Source organism: Alligator mississippiensis, chromosome 2, assembly GCF_030867095.1.
Source record: "Alligator mississippiensis isolate rAllMis1 chromosome 2, rAllMis1, whole genome shotgun sequence".
Taxonomy (NCBI): Eukaryota; Metazoa; Chordata; order Crocodylia; family Alligatoridae; genus Alligator; species Alligator mississippiensis.
Genome location: NC_081825.1, coordinates 256,512,371 through 256,540,359, shown reverse-complemented (window position 1 = coordinate 256,540,359; position 27,989 = coordinate 256,512,371). Strand labels below are relative to the sequence as shown.

At 42.1% G+C, this 27,989-nt stretch overlaps 1 protein-coding gene across 1 annotated transcript; it reads left to right on the top strand.

Moving 5' to 3' along the window:
• The first annotated feature begins 46 nt into the window (after positions 1–46).
• Positions 47–27,989, top strand: LOC102560588 (uncharacterized). Its single transcript, XM_059723060.1, has 8 exons — positions 47–165; positions 15,693–15,814; positions 18,269–18,419; positions 19,270–19,391; positions 21,282–21,392; positions 25,386–25,492; positions 25,995–26,085; positions 27,388–27,989. Exons 1-8 carry the CDS (start codon positions 69–71, stop codon positions 27,502–27,504), a joined length of 918 nt encoding a protein of 305 aa, XP_059579043.1. The 5' UTR covers positions 47–68; the 3' UTR covers positions 27,505–27,989.

The window sequence follows — 27,989 nt, the reverse complement described above, 5'->3', positions numbered from 1 at the left end:
GCGTGGGGGGGGGGTGTGGATGTGCAGGGGGCTTTCTCGGGCATGCGCCGTGCCTGGGCCGGCGGGGGATGGAGCTGGCGGAGGCGCAGGGCGCGGTGTTGGCGGTGCTGCGGGCCACGCGCGCGGCGGACCTGCCCCGCCTGCTGCACTGGATGCGGACGAGCAGTAAGCGTCGGCAGCCGCCGCGCGGGGCACGGGCCGGGCGCTTCCCCGCTGCCCTGGGGCCGCGCTGAGTCTGTGTTACCGTTAGATGCTGTGCGAGGCCGGGCACGGCAAGGGTTAATGCCGTAATCGCTGGCAGCGCCCGGACTCGGCACGACAGGGGCGTGGCTAGGAGCTGGGACCGGCGTGGGGTCTGGGAGCGGTGCATCCTGGGATGCTGGGGGGGAGGCGCAGATGCCTCCTTTTAACGTCCATGGAGCAGTGAAGTTGCCCGGAGGTGGCCCAGAGATCACCCCCCCCCGAAGTGGTGCAGCTTTGCAAGAGGTGGAAGGTGCTTCGCACCATTACGGAGCTTTAACATGCGGGGGCTCACATGCCCTTTGTGGGGCCAAGCATGGTGTCTAACTTTGCCCTTACCAGCGTTGCTTTTCCCGCTTGAGGCCTTTCTAAGTGGCTGTCCGTAGCTTTTTGTCGATTTCCTGATATGTGTGAATGAGACAGACAGCATTACCCTGCTGCAGCCAAGTTTACCACCCTTCAGCTGTCCTGAGCACGTGAATCCTTGCGTCTGCTGTTAGGTTTGACATTAAAACCTTAAAAAGGTGAATGAATTTGGGTAGTGCACTGAAGCCACGGGCACATCACGCTGGGGTGAATGCAGCGACCAAAATACTTTTAGATCTGTGGGTACATCTGTCCCAACTGTGCAGTTGGTCCAATAAAAGATACCACCCACAAAAATCTGCCTCTGGATCTGCATCTATAATTTCCTGTTATCAGTGGGCACATCTACACATGACGCTACCTCACTGTAGCAAAGCGCTGCAGTGATGTAGCATCCATGCGCATCTACATGTGACTAGCATCTACTTCACCATAGTGACGTGCTACCCTGGTATAGCAGACCACTACAGTGAAGTAACTGCTAAAAATAACTGCGCCATGCATACGGGCTGTTACTGCACCGAGATTTAGTACCAAAAGGAAGTACTAAATCACGTCGCCATAGTGACACGTGTAGTATGTCTGCTTAATCATTGGCCCCAACTTAATAGTGCTTTACTCAACATTAACTAGTAACGGGACTAGGGGTGCACTGATATATTGGTTGGCTGTCAGATTGCAACTGATAGAAGGTGAAATGACATTATTGGCTATTGCCTTTTTTTGGTCATTTTAGCTGATAATTACGGCTGTGTGCCCAGAGTATCCTGGCAAGCGCAGCAGACTGCAGGTCCCAGCAAGCAGCGGGAGGGGGAGGAGGCACTGCAGGGAATGGTCACAGGTCATTGTGCTCAGCAACAAAGGGGTCGTTACTGACTCCTGCTGCTACTGCCATGGCAATGCTGTACATGCAGCAGAGGTGTGAGTGCTGGGGCTGCTGTGGAGACATTGGGCCGCGTGAGGGTGGGGTAAAGTGCCACGTGAGGGACATCGCGCTATGCTGGGCACCGGGCACCTTTGCAAAAGTGGCTTCTGCCCTGCAGCTGTGGAAGCTCGGCTGCACAGGGCCTGCTAGCACCGAGGCAGTGGCATGCTCTGGGGATCCAAAAGCACTTAGTGCTGCTCTCCACACAAGGGTCTGCTCTGCCTGGCGGGGATGGCTGTTGGTAGGAGCTGCGGGCAAGAGGAAAACTTGCATGGGAATAAGGTGGTCATTGCCTTCCTCATGGAGAGCTGGAGCAGGCAGAATGTGTGTGTGTGTGTGTGTGTGTGTGTGTGTGTGTGTGTGTGTGTGTATTATAAAAACAAAACAAAAGGTTTACGTCAGTAGTTTAAATTGCCTTGCACAATTACTAAATATCAGTTATCAGATTGGCCAATATGGTTGGTTGGTTAATCATCAGCTCTCAGTACTAGCCAAGAACGTCTTTACCCATGCACTCCTAAACAGGACCACCTGGATCTTAAGCCCATGCCATGAATAATATAGGCAAACTTCTAAGTAGCTTTTGTTCTAAGACTCTTCATACCAATGGTCTAAAGTCTGTCAGTAGGTCCAAAAATAGCTCAAATTATAGCTATATATGGCTTTGGGAAGAAGGGTTGCTGGAAAACTGCTAGGAGACAAGTGATCTCTGCCTAGTCATCTTGCTCCCCCTGCTGGCTATACTGTACAAGAAAAAGATTTAGCTGTTAGTCTGAAATCAAGTAGAAAGCAGGGTAGATTTGTACTTTCCAGACTAGCCAAAGAGAGAGAGAGAGTGTGTGTGTGTGTGTGTGTGTGAGAAATATATAGCACAAGCTTGCATGAGATGAAGCTCACTTCATTAGATACTGGGGGAGCAGTGCTGGGATAGGCAACCAAACTTTAAACCCATAACAACACAGGAATCGTAAAAAGTAATCCAGGTAATGGGATAAGAATCCATAGTCCCCATTTAAACCATACTTAATCCAGTCTGTGGTTGACTACTTGCTTTGCAGTTTCCTGTTCAAGTTGTTTTTTACAAGTTTGCTGTGTGAGAACAACCACCCTCAAGTCAGTGATGGAAGTCCAGCGAGGTTAAAGTGTCCTGCTACAGGCCTGTGTGTCTTTCTGCAAATGATGTCATATCCATTCATTCTGTCATGTAGGGATCACCCAGTCTGTCCAATGTAGATGGTGGAGGGGCACTGTAAGCACATGATGGTGTATATGACATTGGTAGAATTGCAAGTAAATGAACCTTGGATGCTGTAATCCATGTTATGTGGTCCAATGATGAAGCGGTCTGTATTGATGTTGGGACACAGAAAACACTTGGGTCCTTTTCAAAGCCTGGTGCCATAGTGAGGCTGGGAGTTAGGTAGCCTGTTGCTTGAGAGATGCTGTTTGAGGTTGGGGGACAGCCTGTAACTCAGGATCAGTTTGTCCCCCATGACTACTTAGAGATGCTTATCCTTTCCCAGGAGGGATTGAAGGTCATTAATGGTATGTCTAAGGTGATGAGGCTGGGAACTGTAGGTGAGAACCAGAGGGACTCTGGCTTGTTAACAAATAAAAACATTGGCCCTAGAACAGAATCTAGAAGCACCTGGCTGTTTAACCTTTTTCACTGATAAAAATTGAGCACATTTTTACTGTTTCCTGTATTTTGTCCAGTGCCTGATTCATGATAGTATTTTGCCTTTACCCCTTAGATTTCAACTATGAGATGAGGGTGTACAGTCTGGAGATACCTGAGGAAGAGTGTGACCTGGTATATTGGTTGATCATAAGATGACTATGAGCTGCCCCAGTCATGCAGCTGTGAAAAAGGTGGATCAGTCATGATGCATGCAGTAGACCCAAGAAGGTGCTAATACTATTGCAGAAGACATTAATAAGCATTTATTAAGAATACTGTGTGTGGAGCTTGGCTTGTTTAGTTTGGCAAAATGGAGACTGAAAAGGGGATATGATCATTTTACAGGATGGTGTTTATGTTTTGCTGCTGCACCTGGGAAGTTGTGTGCGAGGATTCAAAGTGGTAGTTTTGGGGATTCTTTGTGTAAAAGGTTGCTTGCTAATGTAGAGAGCTGGACATAGTGACCCAGTCCTATCTTCTAAGATTACTTATTTTCTTTGGTAGCTTTTTGGTGAGGGACTGTGTTAGAGACCCTTTGAAAGGTATTGAACTGCCAGAATGTTCTCCTTTATTCACTACTTCATGGACATCTTCAGAGAACTGTACTCAATTAGTGACATGTGATTTACAGAAGCCAGGCTGGCTAATTAATATAATTAATAATTGTTTTAACCAATTTAAAAGATGCAAGGTTTACTAGTTGGTAATTTCTCAGATGATTCCCTGAGCTTTTTTTACTCCTGTTAAAAGTGAATATTTTTGCTACCAGCTCATCACTACATACTTACTTTAAATACTTAGTAAGAAACTACCAAATAGTTCAGGCCCCTATTTTAAACCGCACCGTAAGTGGTATAGTCCTGTGATGCTTTAATACTGCATATAAACAAAATCTACTCTGGTGCTGAAATTTTAAAGTCATTATATTTGAGGAATCAGCCCAAATTAACATAGCAACAGTTTTGTAATTGCAGTTTACTTAACAACTTGAGTTCATGTATAGAAGATCAAATGCCAGAATAAAGTGGGTGCTCTGGTAATCTAAGATCAAGTAATTAAAGTAACTAGTTGGAGAGCAAAATGATGGGGTGTATACAATAAGTTGAGTCAAGAATCCTTCCCTTCCCATTCATTAATTCTCAGTTATTACCCACAGTAGTTTGTTTCCTTATATCACCTTTACATTTGCTAAATTCTCTTTCTGCAGTTTCTTTGGGAAAACCTTTATCAGTAGTATCAAGATGATTGCATAATATGAAGTTCTTTAAGAATTAAGTCACACTTGGCTTACATTTGGCTACAGCACTTTTGCAGTCCTGGAAGATTGAAGCTGAACGTCACATGTAGATAATGCTCTAGGCATTGAAGAGGTCTAGTTATCTTTGTTTCTAGTTCCATATGAGCAATAGCTAAAACTTAATCAGCTTTTACTCCAGAGAACTCCCTAGGAGCCTAAGGACCAAAGCAGAAATAGATCTTTTGCACAACAATCTTGGGGTGTCATGTTGTTTTGAGTAACAGCTGCAGTAGTCATGAGAGAGCAGATCCTACCACACTCTTCTTACAGAACTCATTTGTCCTTCACTGTACTATAAGCATTGCTGTAGTCATTAAGACTGAGACTGGACAAAGCCCAAAATTTGGACTTGAGGTCTACCTTTAGAACTGAATTTAAGTAGAGAATTGGGGTTGCCCCATGTGGGGAGAAAACAGTATTAGGGGAAGTAATGAAAGGTTGTCTGATCTACACAGTTTTAAAGTAAAGTTTAGAGCCCAGAGTTCCTGGGAATGCAGAGAAGGTATGAGAGAAGCAATGTTTAGCAAAAACCTAAAATTATAGGGGAAAGCTGATCTGAATATAAGCATGGGAAGAGATGACATTTCTAACAAGGGGGAGGAAAATAAATGGAAGCAAAATGGCATAGTCTGAAGTCCACGTTATTTTCTCTTTTTTTCTGTAGTCCTATGATCACCTTCTTACTTTCATCAAGATGCTGCACTACAACAATTACAGCTGAAGAGAAATATTAGGTCTGGAAGGGGTTTACTGGGCTGGGCATCATTTCAGCATAACCACAGTGCAGTACAAGATTACCCTAGAGCTGAGTGCATGCACAGCTTTCCTAGATCACAGAGTAAAGTCCCAAGCAAGTAGATTCCCCTTCAGTAACATGTTGCATTGCTTGCTTTTTTCTTTTACTTAAAATGGTTTATTGATATTTACTCATTCTTTTAAAATGATGAACTGTATGAAATGTTACTGGGCACGTCAGTTTAACGTTCTCTTAAGGTACTTTTGTCATAGCAAAAAATTATTAACTTACCTGAAATAAAGACTATTCATAAACAACACAAAGCTAAAACAGACAACACTGAACAGGTCCTTGATTTAACAGCTTTTCTAAGTAATCTTGAGTAGTTGTGGGATGGTAAGTGGGGGCAAGACATTGGGGTTTTTTCATCTACTGATACAGAGCATAAAATAACCAGTCATATTTTCGTCAGGTCTTGCAATTTTCAGAAGTTCCGATTCTTTTCACATTGTAGAAATAGATGTGACTGTTTTCAGGCAGCTGCTTAGCAACACTGCTTTCACTCTTTCGCAAGCAGCCAGATCTTCCCACACACTGCAGCGATATGTACGTCATTTCACAGTGACTTACGCTCCCATTTTTCTTTTGAATTCGTTTTAGCTCTTGAAGACAATTAAACAATAAGAGTCAGAATGAACAACAGGAACTTATGGTGTCTTAATTTAACTGATTTTTAAAATATGATGATTAATATCCTACTGCGATAATGCTCAAATGTTGCCAATAATGCTTGGGTAAACTCCAGGGGTTATTAGGTCAAGCCATTCTGGGAATCTCTTGTAAAGATTCCATTCAATTGGGGCTCTGCTTTCATTGTGTGAACTTTTATCTTCCACCTGATCCAAACTCCTATAGAACTTTTAATAGGTGTAATTGTTGGTACTGAAAGAAATGTGTAATGTCCACAACTGGCTTGGGTTGTTGTGTATGTGCTGATGAAGATGAGGGAGTTTGAGGAGGAAGAGGGTATTTATAGTATGCCAACATTGCCTTCAAGGGAAAAAGGTTCTGGTCCATCAGGGGCTCAAGTTATTACCACCTACAACTTTGTTAGCCTAAAGCAACTCTTATTGTACACAGCACAGAACTGGCACATAAGCGCTAAATGAATTACTGTTGGTGGTGTAATTAAGCACCCCTTTAAAGCTACAGTACTGTAATGTAAAAACCCCGCCACTGCCAGAAGCAGGGCAGGAGCTGGAGCTCTAAAAGTGTGAGGCAGACTGCATAAGGGAATTAACAGTAGATCTGAATATATGCCTGGATTTACATTCCCAGGATATTTATAAGGGTATTCACTATAACTGCTGGCTTGGGGACATTGTATCAGCTCTCTCTCCTCATATTTAAAATGTACCACAGCATATTATAATGCTTTATGAGAAAAATGCAAGAATATTTATGTGGGACCTCAGGTTTGAGGTCACATCTTAAAAGAGAAAGAAAGAAATCCCTCATACAGTAAGTTTTGTGGTATTTTGGTCTATGTAGGCACTGCTGAGACTGACCCTCTGACTTCATGGGGTCATTTCAAACCTGTGGCTGGCGTCACCAAGCCACTCTCCTCACTGACAACTAAAACTATTTTTACTGTATTTAGAGCTTTCTCAACAAATAATTTAAATCTACTTTTAGATTCTTGCTGCTCAGTCATTCATGAATAAATCTATAAAAGTCCCCATATCCTTATATGTTTTTCCTGCCAAATAGTTTTAAAATAATTTTCTATTTATTTTGTTCTTTGTGTTTTAATACAGGGTAATGTAGCACTACAAAAATGTTAATAGCATAACAGTAAGAAAATGAGTAGCAATTTCATAAACATTTATCTTCCTCTACATTTCATTAAAATCTTGACTTTATCTCAAGATGTCTCTCAAATGGCGAACTGGTCTGAATACCCTAAGAACAGGACTGTCTAACTGGTAGTCCACAAGGGGTTAAATTGTATGCTGCCATGCAATCCCTCTTCCCCACTTCCTGCCTGGCTACCACCCTCTGCTGCTCTGGCCCTATTTGCTGCCTGCCCCAATCCCAGGAGGTGAGGCAGTGCTGTACAGCTAGGGGAGTTGAAGTTCAACAAACCAGTTATTGAACGTTAGACCATTACAATCCTGTCTGTAGGGAGGAGGTGGGGGCCATGTGCCCCCCCACCCTGACAGCTGCCGCCAGTGCTGCTGCTGGTTTCCGTGGGCCACCGGTGGCGGCTTCTGTGGGCAGTTGCTGATCGCTGCTGGTTGCTGCTCACTGCTTGCAGTCACCCCCTCCCCCCCCCACTGCCAGCTTCTGCAGGTGGTTGCTGCTTGCCACCCCACCACTAGCGCCCACAAATTATGTGCTTCTCCCCCGCAAGTCTTGGGAGGCACCAGTTGTTCATGCTGTCAAGGATAAGTGAGGCCCACTTAACTCTTGAGTTTAATTTTTCCTTGTGCATTGACTTGGACTAGGAGCTAAGTAATTAGATAAAAATTTGATGTTGGATCTAGTCTTCTGACTTTGGAATTGAGGGCTCTCGGTGTCCTCAGGTTAGATCTGATAGGCAGCAAGGGAAGGATGTTCAGTAGTGCTAAGTTAAATGGGCCATAAATGAGACTCTGCCTCAGAACAGCATACAGAATCACATCTCTAGAGGAGAAACTTTTCTTATGAGTGGTGCACAGTTAGACCAGCTTTTCAGTTATGTATGGTAGAGTCCAAAGACTTCCTTTCCCAGGTGATGAGCTCCACAAGGGCAAGATAGCGTGGCTTATGTAAAAGAAAAGAAAGCCTCTTTTACAGGATATTACCTTCTCTTCCTCTCACCCACATCAGTTCAAATTGCCTTTTTTTCTTTCATCCTCTCTACTCAACATGTTGCTTTTATTTAAAAGGTTTCCATTTCCACTGTAGTGTAAGATGGTATATCATAAGAAATACTGTTTTACAGAACAAGAAGAATTTGTATCTAGAAATAAATATGGTGCTTGTGGCAGTGCACTGGGTGTGCCTGCCACTTGCAACCAGTGGGTTGCGTGTGGGGTGCATGGACCCCGGCCCCATTGAAAGGGGGACAGCGACGAGAGGAGCCCAAGAGGGGCCGTACATCAAGCCCGGTGGTAGGCGAGCACAGCAATAGGCCTCGAGGGGGGCAGGGTCCTGCGGTGGTCAGCCCGAAGGAGAGAGTACCCTCGACTGGCCCAAGCTGGGGCCAGGACCACAAGGGTCAAAAGGGCCAGGGGCCCACCGCGAGGGACGCCCAAGAGCCGGGGGCCTGGGGTCCCAACTGGCCTGGAGGTGGGCCAGGGCAAGAGGCCGAAGGTTCCGGGGGGACCACACCCGAGAGGGGAAGGTAGCTTCAGGAGAAGAAATAGCAGGACGGTGAGCCCAGTTGAGAGAGGGTAGCAGTGTGTGGGGCCTAGAAGACCGGAGGCTCGATAAGAAGAGAAGCCCCAAGAGAGGGGGCAGTGATGAGTGCAACCAGTGGGTTTTGGGCAGGGAACATAGACCCCGGGTTGTGTGCGGGGTACGGAGACCCCAGCCCCAGTGAGGGGGCGGCCCCAGCGAGAGGGGGCAGCAATGAGAGCAACCAGTGGGTTGCGGGGCCCCAGTGTGAGGGGGCAGTAGGATGAGCGACGAGAAGCTCCATTGAGAGAGGGCAGTGAAGTGGCCCCAGCGAGGGGGTGATGAAATGGCCCCAGCGAGGGGGCGGTAGTGAGGCCCCAAGAGAGGGGGCAGGGGAGAGGAGCAATCAGGGGGTTGCGTAGCCCCAGAGTGAGGGGGCAGTGGTGATCTAAGGGGGGAGGTGTGTGGCAGTGCACTGTGTGTGCCTGCCACTTTAAGGGCCTGGAGCTGGCAGCCTCCAGGTGCCTGATTAGGGCAGCCATTTTGGAGGCAAGGGCTGCCTATATAAGCAAGGCAGTTTGGCTGCAGGAGCCTAGGCAGCAACGTCGCCTGGCTGAAGGGCTGCTGAGATCACCCGGAGGTAAGGGGGAACTGCATGGGGATGGCAGGAGGCTCCTGGTCCTGGGCATGACCTGAAACTGCACCCTGCCGGGAGTGGGTGGCCTGGTGGGGCTCTCAGTGGCATGGGAGCCCCCAGGAGATGCCAGTTATCACCCCGGTGAAAGGTGGGTCGGGGCGCCTTAACCCCTAGCTCCCACCACCACCGGGTGGGTTACCCTTGTGTTGTTGGGGGGCCCAGAGGGCCAGTGTTGTGAGGGGCCCGGAGAGGGCGGACCCCGAGAGCATGATGGAGTACAGGGCGTGGTGCTGCGGTTGCCCCTAGGAGAAAGGGAGTAGTGGCACGGTGAGGCCCAAAGATGCGAGTGAGCGGCTAGAGACCCAGCCCGAAGGGGAGAGTACCCTCGACTGGCCCAAGCTGGGGCCAGGACTATGGGAGTCAAAAGGGCCAGGGGCCCACCGTGAGGGACGCCCAAGAGCCGGGGGCCTGGGGTCCCGACTGGCCTGGAGGTGGGCCAGGGCAAGTGGCCGAAGGTCCCGGGGAGACCACACCCGAGAGGGGAACATGGATTCGGGGAGGGGCTAGGTAGCCCGGATGACGGCGGAGTGGCCGCCTGAATAGGAGGGGATCATAGAGGGGTCCTGTATGGATGATTCTGGGGCCCGGTGTGGGGCCGGTGGTTATGTGAACACCATGATGCCATCTGCGAGGCTTGGGCTGCGGTATTGGGGAAGCAGGAGCCACAGAGAGCGCCCCCTGGCATCGGGGCACTAGATGGGCAGCCTCCTGCTTAATTGACATCTGATTGAATCAATTATCATCAAAGGCGTGGCGGGTGAGATAGGCGGGCGGTTGCCCACCAGACAGGGGGCGGGCCTTGGAGATCGGCCCCGAGGAGGCCCCCTGTCACAGTGCTTCTTAATTTGATAAACAGTGTATCCAAGCAGTATATTGTCTAAGTAGAAGTGAGAGTAGAGCATCTGAACAGACAGCACACTGTCAAGGGATTAGATCTGCATTAAGGTGCTGATACATTAGGAGTCTTTTCCACTATTTTAAATATTTGATCAGTTGAGCAGAGGTGTTATCTGTTAGGATCTGATGCATCACTAGTTTTGAGAAGTGGCATTAATTTCCTTTACATTGTTCCATTGGGAGAATGAGTCTCATGAGGAGAGAGATTGATGTCATAAGAACATGACCTAGATAGATTCAGTTAGTCATCAATGAAAACTGTCATATAATTTGCATACATTTAAATGATTATACAACAAACATATGACTTAAGTAGTTCAAAACTGAACCTTCAAACTTCTATCAGATTAATCAGCAACAAGTTAATTTAAACACTACACCAGAGGAGTTAAAGATCAAATTAAATATGACTGACCGCTATTGGAAACAGTACCAGAAAATCTTATGATACAAAAGAGTGTACCTGTTTGGGACTGGAGGAGATAGTAGGAGTTATTAAATTATTATGTCCTTATATATAAGGTAATGTCCAAAACCTAATTGCTGAGCAGCAGTAAGGTGTTTCTAAGTGTTAATTAAATTACAACTGTACAGTGAGCAGATCCAGTGGAACTGGTTTTGGAGTGGAAAACAGATGATAACATACTTGGGGGGGACACTGGTGTGTGGGCTGGTTGGTGTCTCCATATATACTGCCCAGTTTTTTGCTGCTTTATCTTTCAAGCAAGGATTGTATTCAGAGAGCTGATGTCTCAGCGTAATTCTACTCTCACAAGACAGACAGATGCCTACTACTATAAATACCTAGCTAAGGCAGTCTGCTATAATTTATTGTATTAGGTATTTCTGTTCCATGATTATGAATTAGATAATCTTTCAAATTCTGAGTTTTAGTCACAGATTAAGTGAACAAATAAAGGCCATTACACAGGTGAAACTTAATAGGTTGCTATTCTGTAACTTCAAAAAAAGGTTATAGATTCAATCAGCTTTGTTGGTTGTGCCCTGTAATATTCATATGTGAAGTGAAATATGAAGCACTACTTGGAGAAAAGTACTTTTAATTAGTTGTCTACTTTTCAGTACCCATGTTTCATTAGTTTTGTTTTTTGGGGTCAATTAAGCCAAGGATGGTTTTCAATTATAGGTTTTGGTTTGTTTGTTTGTTTGTTTTTAAGTGGTCCATTGTGCACAAAATACCTGCAGAGAGTGATCTTGGGTCACTGACTTTATTGTGTTTGTTATTGTTTGTGTTGAAGTAACCGCCAGAGCATGGCGCACAAAGGCATTTTGCTTGGCATATGCACCTGAGGGTAGACGGCAGGGAAGGGGCCAGGGCTGCACTGCCACAACAAGGATTGGTCCCCTTGTGGCTCCCCTGCCATCCACCCCTGGCATGCCAACATCTTGCAAGTCAAGGTTGCAAGTGTTTTTTGGCACTCTGCCCAAAAACAATGATGACCCCTGTTCTAGAGATTCCAGCCAAGATGCAAACCTTATTTTGAGGGATAATATACAAATTCGTAAGACACAATCCCTGCCTTTAAGAATTTATTGTGTGTAATTAGATAAGGCAAGTGGCGAGGGGAAACTAATGCAGATTAGTTAAAAGACTCAGCCAAGGTCATGTAGCTGTTCAGTGGTAGAACTGTATACATAATCCATATCTTTTACATAATCCATATCTTAAACCAGGTCAGTGTCCTGTTTACTGGGCCATACTCCCTCTACAAGGATTTTATAGAATCTGGATCAGTGAAAATTCCCTTTATTTAGTAAATCACAAGTATGGAGTCTGGGGCTTCCCTAGCAATGTGGGGGGGCAATTATTTCAGGGACATAACTTTTTGGGGTTTTCATATCTTTCCCAGCCAACCAAGAACCATAGTAGCCATTTTATCTAGCATTTTCCCTGACATACAGAAAGTGTAACTTAAGATCTGTCAGTTTTGTGATGCTGATTAAGTGGTTTTATTTAAAAAATAACAATACTTAAAAAAAAAGAAAATTGATTTTTTTTTTGTTTTGTTTTGACTAAACAATTTAGAAAAGGGTTAACTGTGGTCATATTGAAGATTTACCTTACTAGCGTGGGTAATCTAGTGACACTTTCTGCATTTTATTTAAATTTGTATGTGAATTTGATACCAATCAGGATAACAGCTGGGTGAGCTCTTCAGTATAGTAACTGTATTGTTTAAAAGCACTGCCAGATGTTGGAGCTTACTGTCCACAATCACCAGTCCATACAAATGCAGCTGCTAATATCATCTTTCTTGCTCATTGTTCTGATCCAATGACCGTTTTTTCCCCTAATTCTGTCTACTGTCATTCATCTCATCAAGTTCAGATTTCTTCTCTACACATTGAAGGCCTTTTACAAGTGTCTGTCTGTCTGTCTGTCCTTTCTTATCTGTTCTTGTCTCTTACCAAGTTTCCCTTGCCCTGTCTACGTCACTAATGAGACCTGCCTTGAAGACCCATTAGTCCACGGTTGCTCTCTTCCATGCTGTCCTGTATGCATGGAACATCTGCTTCCTGCACTGACTGATAAAGTCACTGCCCTTTTGAAATTCCTCCTCAAGATCCACTACTTTTGCAGTCCCTGTAAGCAATCTGCAGATTGTTGGATGGATTGGAGGAAAGTGGGAGACATAGAAGTAAACTGCTATTAATCTGGAGCTGCCAAGTTGAGCACATAACTTGTGTAAATTATATCACTTAATTTGCTTAATTGCCTTCTTTCCTAAAACCTGATCCAAAACATCATAACATTAGATACAAAGTGATATATGATATTACAAGTTCTTTGGGACAATGACCATGGCTTCCTTTTTTTCAATAATAACTAATACAATGGAGCATCCTATTGCAGTTGGGGCTTTTGAACAATGCAACTGCGATACAACTGGTAACTAGCAGTAACCAAAATAAATCTTAATGGAGTCTATCTGGCTTACAGGCCTAGAAGTAATAGGTCAAGTACAGACATTCAGTTTATCCTGGGAGAGTTGCTGTTCTCCTAGTAGAAACTACAAGTATACAGATATTCAGGATTTTTCTCTAGAGTTAAAATGACTATCTTAGAAGAAATATAACCTCTAAAGAACCAGGGTTAAATCACTCTCAGGAGAGTTTCTCCTCTCCCCTGCTCCTTCTCCCCACCCAGGAGACAATAGGTCATTTAGGCTGGACTCTACTGCTCCAGCCAAGCAGGGAGCAGAACTTGACCTCTTCACAATCCCCGTAATTGTGCTGCAGGGAGATACAGGCTGCCCCTGAGCAGTCAATTAGGGCTGCCCTATGCACTGCTGCCATCTGCTTCCAGTCAGACTGAGAGAGCCGGCACAGCACATTGAGATATGCGCATAGAGCAGGAGCGGGCAATTATTTCGGGCGGAGGGTTGCTCACTGAGTTTTGGCAAGCCATTGAGGGCTGCGTGATGGGCAGATAAATATTAAATTTTCTAAATTTTTTAGGGGCCCTGCAGGCCAGATAGAATGGCCTGGCAGGCTGCATCCAACCCATGGGTCACACTTTGCCCACCCCTGGCATACAGGCCACTTGGCTGCACAGGGTCAGCACTACAAGCTGTCTGCTCTTCAGGGGTTCAGCATTCAAATGTCTGTTCAGGGGTCTCTGGACAAATTTTTCTACCAGGAAAACAAATTTGGAAGAATTCTCCAAGATTATTTGAAAGTGTATACACAGCTAAATTCTACAGCATCATGTAAAAGATTCAGGATTTGGACTCATGGTCTCAGTCTTGGGAAGTATGCAAACAGTGTTCACAGTTTTCTGTAGGGAGAGAATGTCTTGCAGTATTGAATAGTATCATATTTACTTAAATCACATTTACTGAATGGCTCAGTCACTACAAGGCAAAAAATGTGGTTTAACTGGCCTTTGGGCTATAAAATTGCTCGTTACTGCTGGTGCTGGTACAGTCTACCAGTAGTAAAACTATCTGGTGTCCTACTATAGGCAAGTCCTTGACATTAACCACTGTGTCTAGTAGACTTGTTTTGAACCTTAGTTGCTGCTGACACTCCCACCAGTGCCAGGAGCAGTGAAAAATGCTTACTTATAATTATCCTGCAGAAGAAGCTGTAACCAAGAATAGGATCTCATTTTGTGTCAGGTGCAGTATGTATACATTGCAGAAACCAGCCTTTGTCCAAAGAGCTTACATTTTAACTAGACAAGGCATTTGAGAGAGAAAGTTTTTACTGAGATGAAAATAATCCAAATGTAAGCAAGGCCTTAATGGATGGGACTGAGCCCTTTTTTTATATATATCCATATTGTGTAGACCTGTGTTAAAAACTAACTCAGGGCCCAATATAGATGGAGCATTAAGAAGCTTTTTTGTCAAGTTGTCCTTGGCTAGAAGGAAATTAGCTTTGGGAAAGAATCTAAAATGAAGCGGATGGGAGCAAATATTGGGGCAGAAGTTATTTACCTTGTTTACCTAAACCCAAGATGACTTTGAATTTAGGATGACCCCCTCCAAATAATTAGATTCTATACATGGAAAACTATAACTTTGGTTTAATTTTATATGTATAGAATCTGATTATTGAAAATCATTTAAAATTAATTCCCCAACCCCTGCTGCGGTAGGGGAAGCAGCGGCAGGGACTTAGAGGCCAGAGTAGAAGGTAATGGGCTGGAGGGACCAGAACCAGAGCAGAAGGTAAGTGGGTGGGACACAGTAAGGGGTGAGAGAGGTGGTGGGTTCTCCCCACCTTCTTGCTCCCCCTGGCCATGTGCCCCCCTCCCATGCCAAATGAGCCATTTTGGCCTGGGGTAGGCAGACAGCAGCAGCTCAGCTCAGACTTCAGAGCCCCAGGGCCAAAGCCACAGTTGAGCTACTGCCTGGCCTAGGCCAGTATCAAATCTAAAATGAGGCTTTATTCCCATATTTTTTTTTTTGTGGGGGGGAACCTTTTCTTGGATGCGAGTCAAAATGGTAAGATATCTGGTAATTGGACCTGTTGCCCTGTGTATTGTCTATGAGTTCTGCTAGTAGTATTTCTGTGTGTTTTATTTGAAAGATGATGTGTGTATATATAAAGAGAAACTTCTAAAAATTATGTGCCTGCAAGGAGCTATGAGTTTTGTCATTTTTCCAGCACTTCAAAAGCATCTTTGATGTTTTAATATCTTAGCTGAAACAATATCATTTTAGTGGGGGCAAAGACCATCATGTGTAAGTTATACGTTTATAAATATGAAAATAATTTAGGATTTAAAAAACGCTCTACACTTATTTTAAAGGGCAAAGTTATTAGGCTCTAAATCTGTCATTGGCTGGAAAAGGTAACAAAGGCTCAAAAATGCACTTCAAATAAAATCCTCTGCATCTGGTACTATTTACATGTCACAATTATATTATACTGGTCGCTGAAAAGCCTACAAGATGTACCTATGAATGGCATGTTTATTTATTTATTTGTTTTGTTTTATAGATGATTTTGATGACTTCATGCTGAGTAATAATGATGTTATGCTCAGAAGTATTGCTGAAGATCTTAGAAAATGCTTACCCATTGAAGGAATGCTGAATTCGGAACATCTCGCTATTCAGAGGGTAAGCCAATTTTTTCACCTCTTCCTGCCACTCATTTGGAGATTTTAATAGCAAAAGTGGTAGCAACATGATTTAAAGCATGAGACTGGGAATTTGGAGACCTAGCTTCTCTTCCCATCTCTGCTGTGTGGCCGTGGAAAAAGTCACTTCACTTCTTTGTGATTAAGTTTAATGTTTAGATTACAAGTTATTTGGGGCAGTGGCTCAGCTTTCATTATGTGTGTTGAGTACCAAGCGCAATGGGGATGACTTAGCTATGTAGGGAGGTGCCTATCAAAATGATAATCAAGGTCTCTAGGTGCTATTAGACTGTAGACATTAAATAATAACCATAACATTGGAAAAGACGGGGCCAACATCTGGTGGTTTCACAGCGAGGAATATAGTTTTGGTTTCTTGTTTCATGTTTTCTGAGCTATCAGGGTCTGAAAGAGGCAGGCTCCTCAGCTCTTGTTGGTAGGTACATCTTTTCTGGTTGAGCAGCCCTTCTAACCAATCTGGGGCAGAGAGAACTTATTCCTGAAGGAGCTGCAGGTAGTTCTAAGCTGGAAAAATGGGATGTCCTCACACATCATGAGACTGAGAAGAGGAAAGAAGAAATGCATACCCTTGAAATAATACAGGCAAAATTGCTTAATAATAACCATCTTATTGATAATTATATGTGTATTAGTAGTATTCTCCGATTTTGAAACATGAAGCATGAAGTTGCTGTTGTTTAGCTGTTTAAGGCTGAAGGGGGGAGCAAATTTAGCCTGCTGTGCCTCCAAGGTGAGTAATGAGGAATTCAGCTCTCCGTGTCCTTTTTTCATCAACTGTTCCCCATCCAAGTGTGGCAAGGAAAAAACATTACCTACTAGTACTAAAGCATTTGGTTTCTCCTACATGCCAAAGCCAGCATGAAGGAACCAAAAGCATGGCAGTCCCCAGCTCACCTGCATAAACTTCCAACTTTCCTTTGACAGCTTCTATGGTGCAGCCGCTTATCTAGTGAAAATTTAGATATCCTGGTTTGCACGCAAGAATTGTACTGGTTTAAATCAGTTGGCTTTAAATCAATATTGTTTACAGGTGCGTTGATATATCGGTCCCATATTGGATCACCACCGATCTGAGGAAAATTGAAAGTATTGGCAATTGGCTTTTTTTTTTTTTTTTTTTTTGTCAGATGTGGCTGATAATGTGACTGATACATGCCCTGTGCATGCACGCAGCCACAGTGCAGCCCAGCAGCATGGAGAGCAGCCAGGTTCAGCTAGTAAGTCTGTTGTGGGGGAAGGGGTGAGGGGGGGGACAGAAGGGGCATGGGAGGAGGGGCAGATCAAGGCCCCCACAGTGAGGGATGTAGTGGGAATGGGGCTGGGTGAATACAGCTGGATGAATGGTGCTGGACCTGCCCCAGGGGCAGGCACTGCCCAGCTGGGGCGGGGTGGGGCATGGGACAGAGCCACGGCTTGTCTGGAGGACATGGCAGGGAGGGGGTGGCTCTTGCTGCTGTGCACACCCTGGGAGGGCATGGGGGGTGTTTGTCCCCAGATCTGCACATGGGGGAGGGCAGGCTGCTACTGCAGGCTGGAGCCAGGGGCTGTGCTAGGCTGCGCTTGGGGCATGCAGCAGCACTGGGAGGGAGGGTTGGGGGGGGATGCAGCCACTCCAAAATTCGCTGTAGCCCCCCACTCCCAGCACTGTCACCCACCCCAAATGCAGCCTGGCCCAGCCCCCACCAGGAAGACCCTGGTACCACCCAAGCCCACAGCAGCAGCCTGCCTTCCCTCGCGCACAGATTTGGGGGGCACACACCCCCCATGCCTTCCCATAGTGTGTGCAGTGGCAGGAGCTGCCCCCACATCCCCTAGACAAGTCACAGCTCCATCCCATGCCCCGCCCTGCCCCGGCTGTGCAGCGCCTGACCCTACCTTAGCCCCAGTGCCAACTCTACTCCCTCCCTCACTGGGGGGGGGCCTCGATCTGCCTCCCCACACTCGTGCCCTCCCCCTACAACAGACTTACCAGCCAGACGGCATTCTCCACACCGCAGGGCTGCATATCAGAACCAGATTATCGGCCAATATGGCTCATTAAAAATCAGCCATCAGTATTGGCCCCAAAAAATCTCTATCGGTGCACCCCTAATATTGTTAGGTCTGTGTGATCCCTGTTTGAATGCTCTCTTAAGTTTAAGAGTGTCTAATAGTTTAGCAGGAGTTGATTAGACCGTATTAGATTTGGAGAAAAATTAAATGTATTCCATTAAATATCTAAATAAACTACACAAATAAGAAAGTTTGGATTGATTGGCCTGAATCTTAGGGGTGTGTACATGGGGAAGTAGTACACCATAATTTCAAGATTCCAGATGAGTGATTAATGAGACCCAGAGTCTGGCCCTTGGATTTTGTTAAATACTGCATAAATGAAATGAGGAGACTTTGCTATTCCTTTCTTTGATATCAGTCACTTTTTCAGATGCATCAGCATCCAGAGCCTATGATTCATGTTGATGCATTCCTTTATGATGACGACTTTGTTGATTCATTGTGTGAGGAAGGAAAAATGAGTAGAAATTATTGTGTGGCGTGTGGATCACATAAGACTGCACCTTTAGGTAAGCATTGTATTGGGAGCCACAAACAAACTGTTTTTAACTAAAATGGTTCACAAGAACATCCAGCTGATAGAGGACTTTGTCCAAACTGGCATTGTCTGCAGGCCATATTATTCCCTACTCTATGTGGGGAGGGAATGCAAGGAGCTTTCCAAATACATGGGTCAAACAGATATATTTGCACATGACCACTACACAAGTGACACTTTCCATTCATCCAAAGGAGATGGGGCTGCTGGAGAAGAAAATATATAGTGCAAAAGCCAAAGGTTTTTGACACAGCAGTGTCATTCTTTACCTGCATATTGGGGAAGAGCACCAAAAGGCTGAAGCTACAATACCTCCTGAAATTGCTACTAAATGGGATGTAGCTCTGGGGTGTCCCCAATTCAAGGCAGGATACTTAAATTGCAAGGCTTGAGTACTTTATTGCAATAAGGTTCAGGGTCAAGGTTTTACAGAGTTGCAATTTTAAGCTATTAGCATGTCCATCTAGGAAGTCTGTAGTACCACTGCTTTGAGACCTAAAGTACTATGATCAGTGGCAGTCCCAAATTGTTTAAGTAAATATACTGCTGTTATGATGTCACTGGCAAGCAACTATAATTATTAGAGCTGTACAGAAAAAGGTAATTCAGTTTTTTGGAGGATTTCAAAATCTCCTTGAAAGGGAGTGTAGCCCTAGATCTGCTTAGCAGATTCCCCCAGAGCTACAAACATTGGGGTTCCCTGCTCTGGGGTAGGCAGGCTGTCAAGAAACCTGGCATATTTTCAATGATAAGTTCTATGGAAAGCTTTGCATTGGTAAAAATTGCTCACCCAACACTTTTGTTCTTTTCTTATTTCCCAGAGTTTATTTCTCATTCCTTTTCCCTCATGGAGCTGAAGTTTCTTTATCAACATGTATTGCCTGACCTGACAGGAAAGGCTCTGGTTGATGTTGGCTCCAGGCTCGGTGCAGTGCTGTTCGCGGTAAATCTAGCACAGGAAATCATATTCTGTGACATACATTTTCCTTTTTCTTGTTGGCAGTTCTCATTGTTCCAAACTGTATCTTGATCTGAGAGGACAGATCAACAGAGAAGGATGTATAGCTTGGCCACAGTGGGAGGTGTTTATGTTCAGATCTCCTTCAGCTCCCCTTCAAAATGAAAACACAGACCATTGCATTTATTGGCCAGGAGTCTGTTGTCCAACAGCACAGGCTATTGCTGTTGGATGTTTTGGCTGTTCTTCTGTTTCTTACTTCTCAGTCTCTTATTGGTAAATTAATTCGTCGTTTTCTGTCCTGACCATATATTTTCTTGAGGTTAGTGAATGCCATTATGAAGTTACCAAACTGCTAAATACAGAAAGAAGGATTATATACCACTTAAAATATGTTGCCTTATTCTGCATTTTAAAAAATGCATATAAAACATTTTATCAGGAAACTCAAGTGCAATTTTGATTGCTTTTGGCACAATTGGTGCAACATATGGCCAACAGCAATGCAAATATGCCTAGGTGTAAATGATAACAGTTAATACACCTCACCTTTTTCTCAAAGTCATTGGCTCTTTACACCCTAATACTGGAAACACTTGAACTTTTAATTTTACTCATCTGAGTGGAGACTGCTCATGAATAAAGTTACTCCCATCTGTAAATGTTTGTGCAATCAGATCCTTAAATGGTAACACTTTGCTGTTATGCTTACTGAATTTTTTTTTTTTTTTGAAGCTCTGAAACATTCATGCTGTTATAATGGAAGATAGCCTCAAGAGGAAGGAGCAACGTAGTTAAAAGAATAGGTCTCCTTTTCATCAGATTCTTGGCTCGCATTACAGAACTGGCAATTTGCCTCATTTTCTGTGCACAGGCGGCTTTTCTGGCCATAGGGTTGAAGGGCTTCAGAAAGCTATAATAATCAAGTTGTGGTACATGGACATCTGAAAAATTTTGTATGTTTGGCACACTCTTGTCTTTCCTATAATGAACTAGATGTAATTACAGTGTTCATTGTAAATGAAGCTGCAGTTAAAGTTGCAGCATTGTATCCATTATAGCCCCAAGTTTTCAGGCATTCATGCTATCTCAGAAATTCTTCCTCCCCTTGAACAGAATCTTTCTATAATCTCAGTCAAAAGATGAACTACTTTAGAATAATTTTGAGTTATTGATGAATGGTAAAATATACATTTACATTTTATATGCACATACAAGAAGTACTTTTATATGTAGTGTTGTTCATTTTAAGAGAGATCCTGTTCTGAGTTCACCTATTGAAGTATGGGCACAAATTGTCTCTCATATACCATCTTGTGGATTGAATTCTATATTTATTCATTGGGTGTCATGGAGGGGAGGGGTTGGATTTTGCTGTTTCAAAGATATCTTCCATCTCCTCCCTAAATACAAAAAAATCCCACCATTCTGTAAGACTGTTATTTTATTTTTGAGCTTTTTCCCCTTGTTGCAAATTACTTCCATGATTCAGTTTATACTGCTTTAATGTTTCCTCTCTTTCAGCCAATTTCCATTTATTTACCAACTGAAGTATAAGAGCTAGATACACAGCTTAATTTCCTTTATCTTGTTTTGGCCTCTCGGCTCAACTCCTTCCTTTGAATGGTAATATTGATAAAATATTAAGTGTAACTGCCAAAACAGAGTCTTAACCTTTAAAAAAATTGTAGCTGTCCACTCTAGTGCATTTCCTATCCATATTATTTCAAAATGACTTGACTTTACCCAATAACACATTTTTACTTGCTTGTAATCTTGGAGTTTTTCACTTTGCAGCGTACTTTACCCTTACTTTTTCCATTTCAGGCTACTTTAAAGACACCTCAGTTATTATATTTTCTTTCCTTAGTACAGGGCTGTCTTTACAGCTCAGCATTCCAGTTATATGGAGTGGAAATGAATGCAGACTTTTGCCACTTGCAAGAAATGATGATCACAAAATACCAGTTCAGTGACAGAGTAAAGGTGACTAAATATATTTTGCAATGTCTATATTTTTAACAAACTGTAATATAAATTAGGAAATCCTATTTGGGGATAAAGACTAGTGAAATCAAAAGTGTTTTAGAGTGTCTCTCCACCTTTTTCTTTTCAATTGTAAAAAAACAAAAGCCTCAAATCCAATAAAACTAGAAAAAAAGTTTAAATAACTTCTTTCAAAATATAATAACACTTACTGAATCCATTACCTTTATCTGAATCTGGCTCAGTCTGTCAGCAGGTTCACAACAGTAGCTCATAGTCCTAACTTAGTGGTGTTTTGGTCCTGTGGGCCAGGTGAATGGTGCTGGACCAGTCCACAGGCTGGATCAGGCTCCAGGAGCCCTGTGCTGCCCAATCTAGCACACAGGGCCACAGCCCCTGGGGTTCCCCATAGAATTTGTGGGGAACCCCAGAGGCTGAATTACATGGTGCCTGGGGGCTGGATCTGATCCACAGGCCAGGGGTTGAGCACCTCTGTCCTAACTTCTGGTCCTGAATAAAATCAGTGCCACTGAATTTAGTGAAAAAGAATCATGCCAATACATGACACATGTCTAGAATAATTAAAGAAACTGGTATGTGGGGTCTCCATCTTTTCTAAAGAACAGAAAAAAGAAGCTGCCAAGGATCTGTATTCATGTAAAGCTAAAGGATGGCAGGCTACCAACACTGTCTCTTGTATTTCTTTATTTTCTTGGAACTGAGGATTTCAGTTCATGTTAGTGCATATGTACATCAGGAAAAACAAGGTATGCTCCAGGCAAACTCATGTCATTAGAATGTACATTTTTTCATTCTCATAATGAAAAACACAGTCTCTCTTATGGTATTGTAGTGAACTGTAACAAAAGGCATTGTTTAAAATAAAGTCAGTGAAATCCTGGCTTCAATCCTTGTCCTGCTGAAGTCAATAGGGATAATTCCTACTCACTTCAATAGGGTTGTGATTTTACCCATTTTGCATACACAGTTTTGAGTGGAGATACACAAGCTGCTAGGTGCTATCGCTGCTCAGCAAGTAAAATAACCAATTAAGAAGATACTGTGCTGTTCAGCAGAAATAACAGCATAAACTATTTAATCCCAGTTTAGTACTGCAATGCTTTACATGTGCTCATACCCAGCCTATCCAAAATCCTATTTTTGCAAAGGTTTCTGACATACATGACTGAAACATATCAGTGAATGAAATTGTACTGTACAGTGGAATATTCTTCCAGATTCATTCACTGGAGATTGCAGATATATATTTTTGCTCTTGAGACATTTTTTTTAATCTGGAAAACATGCACCTTCTTAAGTGGTAGTTTTTCTTCACACCTTGTGATTCTGTTGAAATGTTAGTTTTCAAAGCAGAGATGAAAAAGATGAAAGCATTTCAAAGCAATGCCTGGCAACTTTACTCTTCAGTTCCCATTTGATGTTAATTGTGTCATGTGACTCCTATTATCACACCTCTTTGAATAGATCATTCTTGGATTTCAATGTGTTACAAAATGAATCCTGTCTCTTTAACTGAACCTCTGGAGCAAGATGTTAGCAGTGGAAAACAGACACAAGCCATTTGGTTAAGTAATCCATAGAAGGAGACCAAAAGTTTTGGAGGAAAAGAAGTTCTGCTAGTGATTAATATTTTCTGACTTATTTTTAATAGGACATTATATCATCATCCTAGACCAAGAGAGTGGAACAATTTCTTTAATGGCAGGACTTTTATGAATGACTCTTAGGTTGTCCTGTTCATAAATTAAAAAAGAAAAAAAAATAAGCGCATGGAAGTCATGCTGGGCAAATACTTGATGTTGTGGGAAAAAAAATAAATAGAAGCTTAGGTAAACTGAGGTGGGATTCAAGAACTTACTTTTACCCAGGAAAGGTGCTGAAATACATGTTTACCTTTTAATTAAGAGCCCCTAAATTCAGTGGGCTTCAAAACATTTAAAATTAAGCCAGTTTGTTAACACATTCCTGAATCCAGGCTTGAAATTCTAGGGATGTCACTAATAAGAATGAAAGTAAATTGGTAGTGCTTTGTACAATTTCTTGCATTGCACACACAGGCTGTTTGCTTGTCTCAGCTAACTTCTGAAGAGCCCCCATATTTGAAAGCTATCAGTCCTTTGGATTTGTATTCAGGGGTGCTTTAACTTTTGTACAGTTGTTTGGTTTATTAAGCATTTTAGTGCCCTAAAAATCAAGCTTTTCTTTATTTCTTTTTCCATTTCAATGTAGCAAAAATCAGCCTCCTCCTTTGATAGAATAACATGTACAGGTAGTATGCAAACATTATTTTATTTTCTAGATAATACAGTAAATGATTTTGAAAAACTTTTTGTAGGTCAGATTTGAGATTGGTTGACACAGTCCCTATGAATTACTAATTAGAAAAGAGTATATTACATTTTCAGGAAGGAAGAATGTATAAATCTTCTTACCAAAGAAGCACTGATCAGAATCCCACTTACAGCTTATGTTTACTACAAAGTATGAGAGAAACTCACAGTGAACCCTTTGACTCTAGTTATCTGGATAAATTATATATAGGATAAAAATAACCATTTTTATTAACCTTAGCATTTTGTTACAATTAAAGCTAATATAGAAATATCTGGCCATAACTAAACACACACCAAGGTATTTTAGTAGTGTTTGGGCTCTGTTGCATGAATCAGTGCTAAATTCTAGCACGACTCAGTTTTCTTTCTTTCCTCATTCAAGCTACTATAGTGATATATGGAATACCTCTTCCTCTATCACTTGGAACAGCATAGTTCTACATTTAATTTGTGGGGAAATGCCTCAGTAGAGGAGGGACATCCTTTTTTCTTAATGGATATCAACAGGATTTAAAACAAACAAAATAGTGGCAAAAATGATGTCTCCTCTATACAAAGATGTCATGTTTTCCTAGAGAATCCAAAATTCTCCATTGCTGAGCCTTGTAATTATATAAACACTAGATTAACGTAACAAAATGTGGATTATCCAATCTAGTGGATTAGGGTGAAGTATCATCCCATGACAGTGATTTTTTTTTAATTACATTAGAAACCTAAATTACCCATTTATTAATTCTCAATCCCTCACGTGCTGACTAGAAAAGGTGAATAGGTGCTAGTGCCTCATCCTTTATCAATAACTTTTAATAGCATTTCTAGATTAACGAAGACATTGGTGTAGTGTTGAACTTCAGAAAGCAGAATCATTAGCCAAAGTATCTGTTTAGCTGCAGGCAACAGATCTCATCAACTGTCCCTAAACCAGTAGCATAGCAAAGTGGAAGAGGACCAGGATGTCAGCAAAAAGAGCCAGCATTGCCCCTGCCGCACCAATAGCCACATAACCACTGATGCTGCTCCATGTGTAGCTGCCTCTCAGGGTGCTCAAGTGTCCATTTTTGCCTTTCCTGTAAAGTATGTGTTTTGTTATCCTCTTTTGGGTGGATAAAAACAATCCTTTCCTCAAAGTTTGAGGACATGGCATCATCCCAGAATGTGGAATGAGAGTGCAGTAACTAAACTTGGGTTCTGAGGACTCAGCTAAGCACTGCTCCTTTTGCAACCAGTGCAACCCTGAAGATGCATTTCAATAGCCTCATAAAAGCTTTAACTGAATTAAATCCTTAATGGAGATAAATAAGCACAAGTCACTAAAGCAGAAAATTCATTATCTAAAACTTCTGTACTCTAGTGGCATTCAGCATATTAGGCCAAAAGTGGGCAGACCATATTTTTATTCAACATAATGATTTAAGAAGTTTAATTACTAAAAAAAAAATCTTTTTTCCTTAACACTCACTTCCGTTAGTTTATTTTTGTTTTGCTTATCACAAACTTGAATGGTCTGTCCCCTTTGATTATCTGTGACAGATGTTGGCAATAGATGCTTTGGTCTATTGACAGACTCCATGTTGATTTAAAAAGCCATGCAACTTATTTATTAATTTACTTCCATCTGAAATTCTTCTTTTTTCAGGTGATCCATGCAGACATCTGTACTCAGGCTTTACTTCTTCAAAATGCTGATGTAGTTGTAATGAATAATGTTTTTGAATATTTTCTTGGTAGCCTGGAGCAAGCCAGGTAAGCTGTGTGTCTGAGCAAGTAATCTTTATCTGGCAATGTGTTTAACCTTTTGAGTTATGAAAATCTTTCAGGTTATGTTTCTAGAAATTACACACATAATTTATATGAAGGAATAGCTTTTAAAGTGCCTTCACTTGATTGTCAGATTTAGCATAAACCATAAGGTCATTCGCTAGTTTTAAACTGAAAAAATGTTTCTCTATTTATTCTACCAGTTTTTTTCCAAAACATTGCAGTAGTCAGTTAAAATAACCCCTGTCTTCATAAGGGGTAATTGAATGGTCCAAAAATTGCTGTAACAATAATTGATACTAAAGTACAAATGACAAATCTTTGAAGTTCATCTGCTTTTGGTTACTAAGTTGTATAAGTCACTTCTCGGCCTCTTGACGGCTCAGATCAAATTTAGTTTCATTTTGCATTGAATGTGTTTCTTTTTCTAAAAGAGATCATCTTGCGATCTTTAAATACCATATTTAAATTTCAAAATGTGTTTCAGAGCCTGGGAATTTATTAGTCAAAATGTACGGAAAAAAGGGTTGTTGTTAGTGACAGTCCCAAGCCTTGAAGAATCTCTCTCAACCCTGCAGGTTTGTGATTTTTTTTTTTTAAACAGTTTCTAGCAGATATGTTTTATTACTTCTTGTAAAAGTTGCTTGATACTTAATCTGCGTTCTAATAGTTAATATTCAGTAGCACATGTACAACTAAGATAATTTAATTTGAAGTTTAGATCAGGCACTTGAAAACTGGGACTCTGCGTTTTATACCCAACTCTGCCACACATTTCCATGGTTTTGCCCTTGAATCCCGGTGCCTTGCTTTTCCCAGCTATAGAATAGAAAAACTTCTTACTAGCCTAACAGGGCTATTCTGCGGTTTCATTCATGTAATGCCTTAACTCTGAGGTTCTCAAAGAATCTCATACTCTGTTTCAGTGTATAGCCTCAGGACTGGAAAAAAAAGACTGAACTAACCCAGATTGTGCTCTTAACCAACCTTAATGTAAACTACTCATGAAGTTAGTATTGGAGTGGTATCGGCAGTTTTAAACACAATGTTGTTTAAAACCTATTAAATACCAGTTGTGTGGTATTGGGAGTCCTAAACCTGATTAACTCTCTTAATTGTCAAGTCTTCTAACAGTCAACTTGGGGCTTGCTATTAGAAGCCGTGAAAACTAACAAAACTGGTCATTTGGGGGGGCTGTTATACCACAGTACTGTGCATTTAATGGGGATTGTTTACAGTTTACACATCATTAGAGAAGGGATGTTTTAGCAAATGTGTCATTTGGAAAAATTAAGTATATCACTGGCCTGCTGATAGAGTGGCTCACTGGATATACAATATTTTGCTTTAGAAGAGTTAGAATCATCTGTCAGCTGTGAAATAGATCCTTCACCACATTAAAAGCAAAGATGCACTTTGACTTCTGGAAGGGACAGTGGTTAGACAAGAATAGTTTAATACAAAAACAAGATTGATCATGAACCTCCATGTGTGTGGAGAAAGAAAATACCTGCAATAGTGCCATAGTTTCTCCTGCTGCAGACATCTAATTTATATAACCTATTAAACTATGCCTTCCAGTCAGGAAGGCTAACTAGCTCTTTCCAGTCAGGAACCATTAGGCTTATTTACTTATACACGTATATGCAGAAAGCCAACTGAAATGTGTTAGCAGTGTGTATATATAGTCCAGTTGCTCTCTTTTCTGCTGACTGAATTACTTTTAAAGTTATCTTTAGATGTTCCTTTTGAGGTCAAATAATGTTTCTGGAAAAAGTTTCTGTTCTGAATAAATTATGTGTAAGCATGCTCTTATTCTGCTCAGTCCTTGGAACTACAGCTGTTCTCAAAACTGTTAATTTTTGTTTTCTTTGTTTTAGATGGACATACAGCTCAGTCAGTGGGTAGAAGAGGTGCAGTTGGACTATGATGTGTACATGGACAAGGACATTGATAGAGAAGCACTTCAACAAATTCATTTATATAAGATTGTCTAATGTGCCAACCTGTTTACTTGTAACAGTGTAAATTAGGTAGTTGCTTGGTCAGCACAGAACTCATTGCTTTCAATGGAATTTGTGTGGCAGGATGAGGATTGATCCCTATATCCAGGAAATATTGCAAAAAAAATCTTATAGTTTATTTTAGAAACTACATGTTGTTAGGAATGAAAAAAATAATGAAAATGTGCTTTTGAGGGCATATTTTGAGATGTGTAAAATTTCTTAAAGAAATGTTCTCCATGTCAGAATACCACATTGAATTTTAGCTAACAGGTCTGCCTGTGCCTGTTTTGGACATAAATATTTGGAAGAATGACTGACTGCATCCTGACAACCAGGGAATCCATCTTGTGCACTGTTCATTACGGTTAAAGTTAAATACAAGCATTTCAAATGGAAAATAATGAACCAGTATTAATAGTGAGCCAGTATTAATTGTGAATGTGAATGTTATTTAATACAACTTCATTTTAAAGCTA

Excerpts from the sequence above, each read along its gene's own strand:
- LOC102560588 (XM_059723060.1), top strand. The coding sequence starts at position 69 with ATGGAGCTGGCGGAGGCGCAGGGCGCGGTGTTGGCGGTGCTGCGGGCC. Across the intron at positions 166-15,692 it reads GCACTGGATGCGGACGAGCA|ATGATTTTGATGACTTCATG; the intron begins GTAAGCGTCGGC and ends TTTGTTTTATAG. Across the intron at positions 21,393-25,385 it reads AGTTCAGTGACAGAGTAAAG|GTGATCCATGCAGACATCTG; the intron begins GTGACTAAATAT and ends TTCTTTTTTCAG.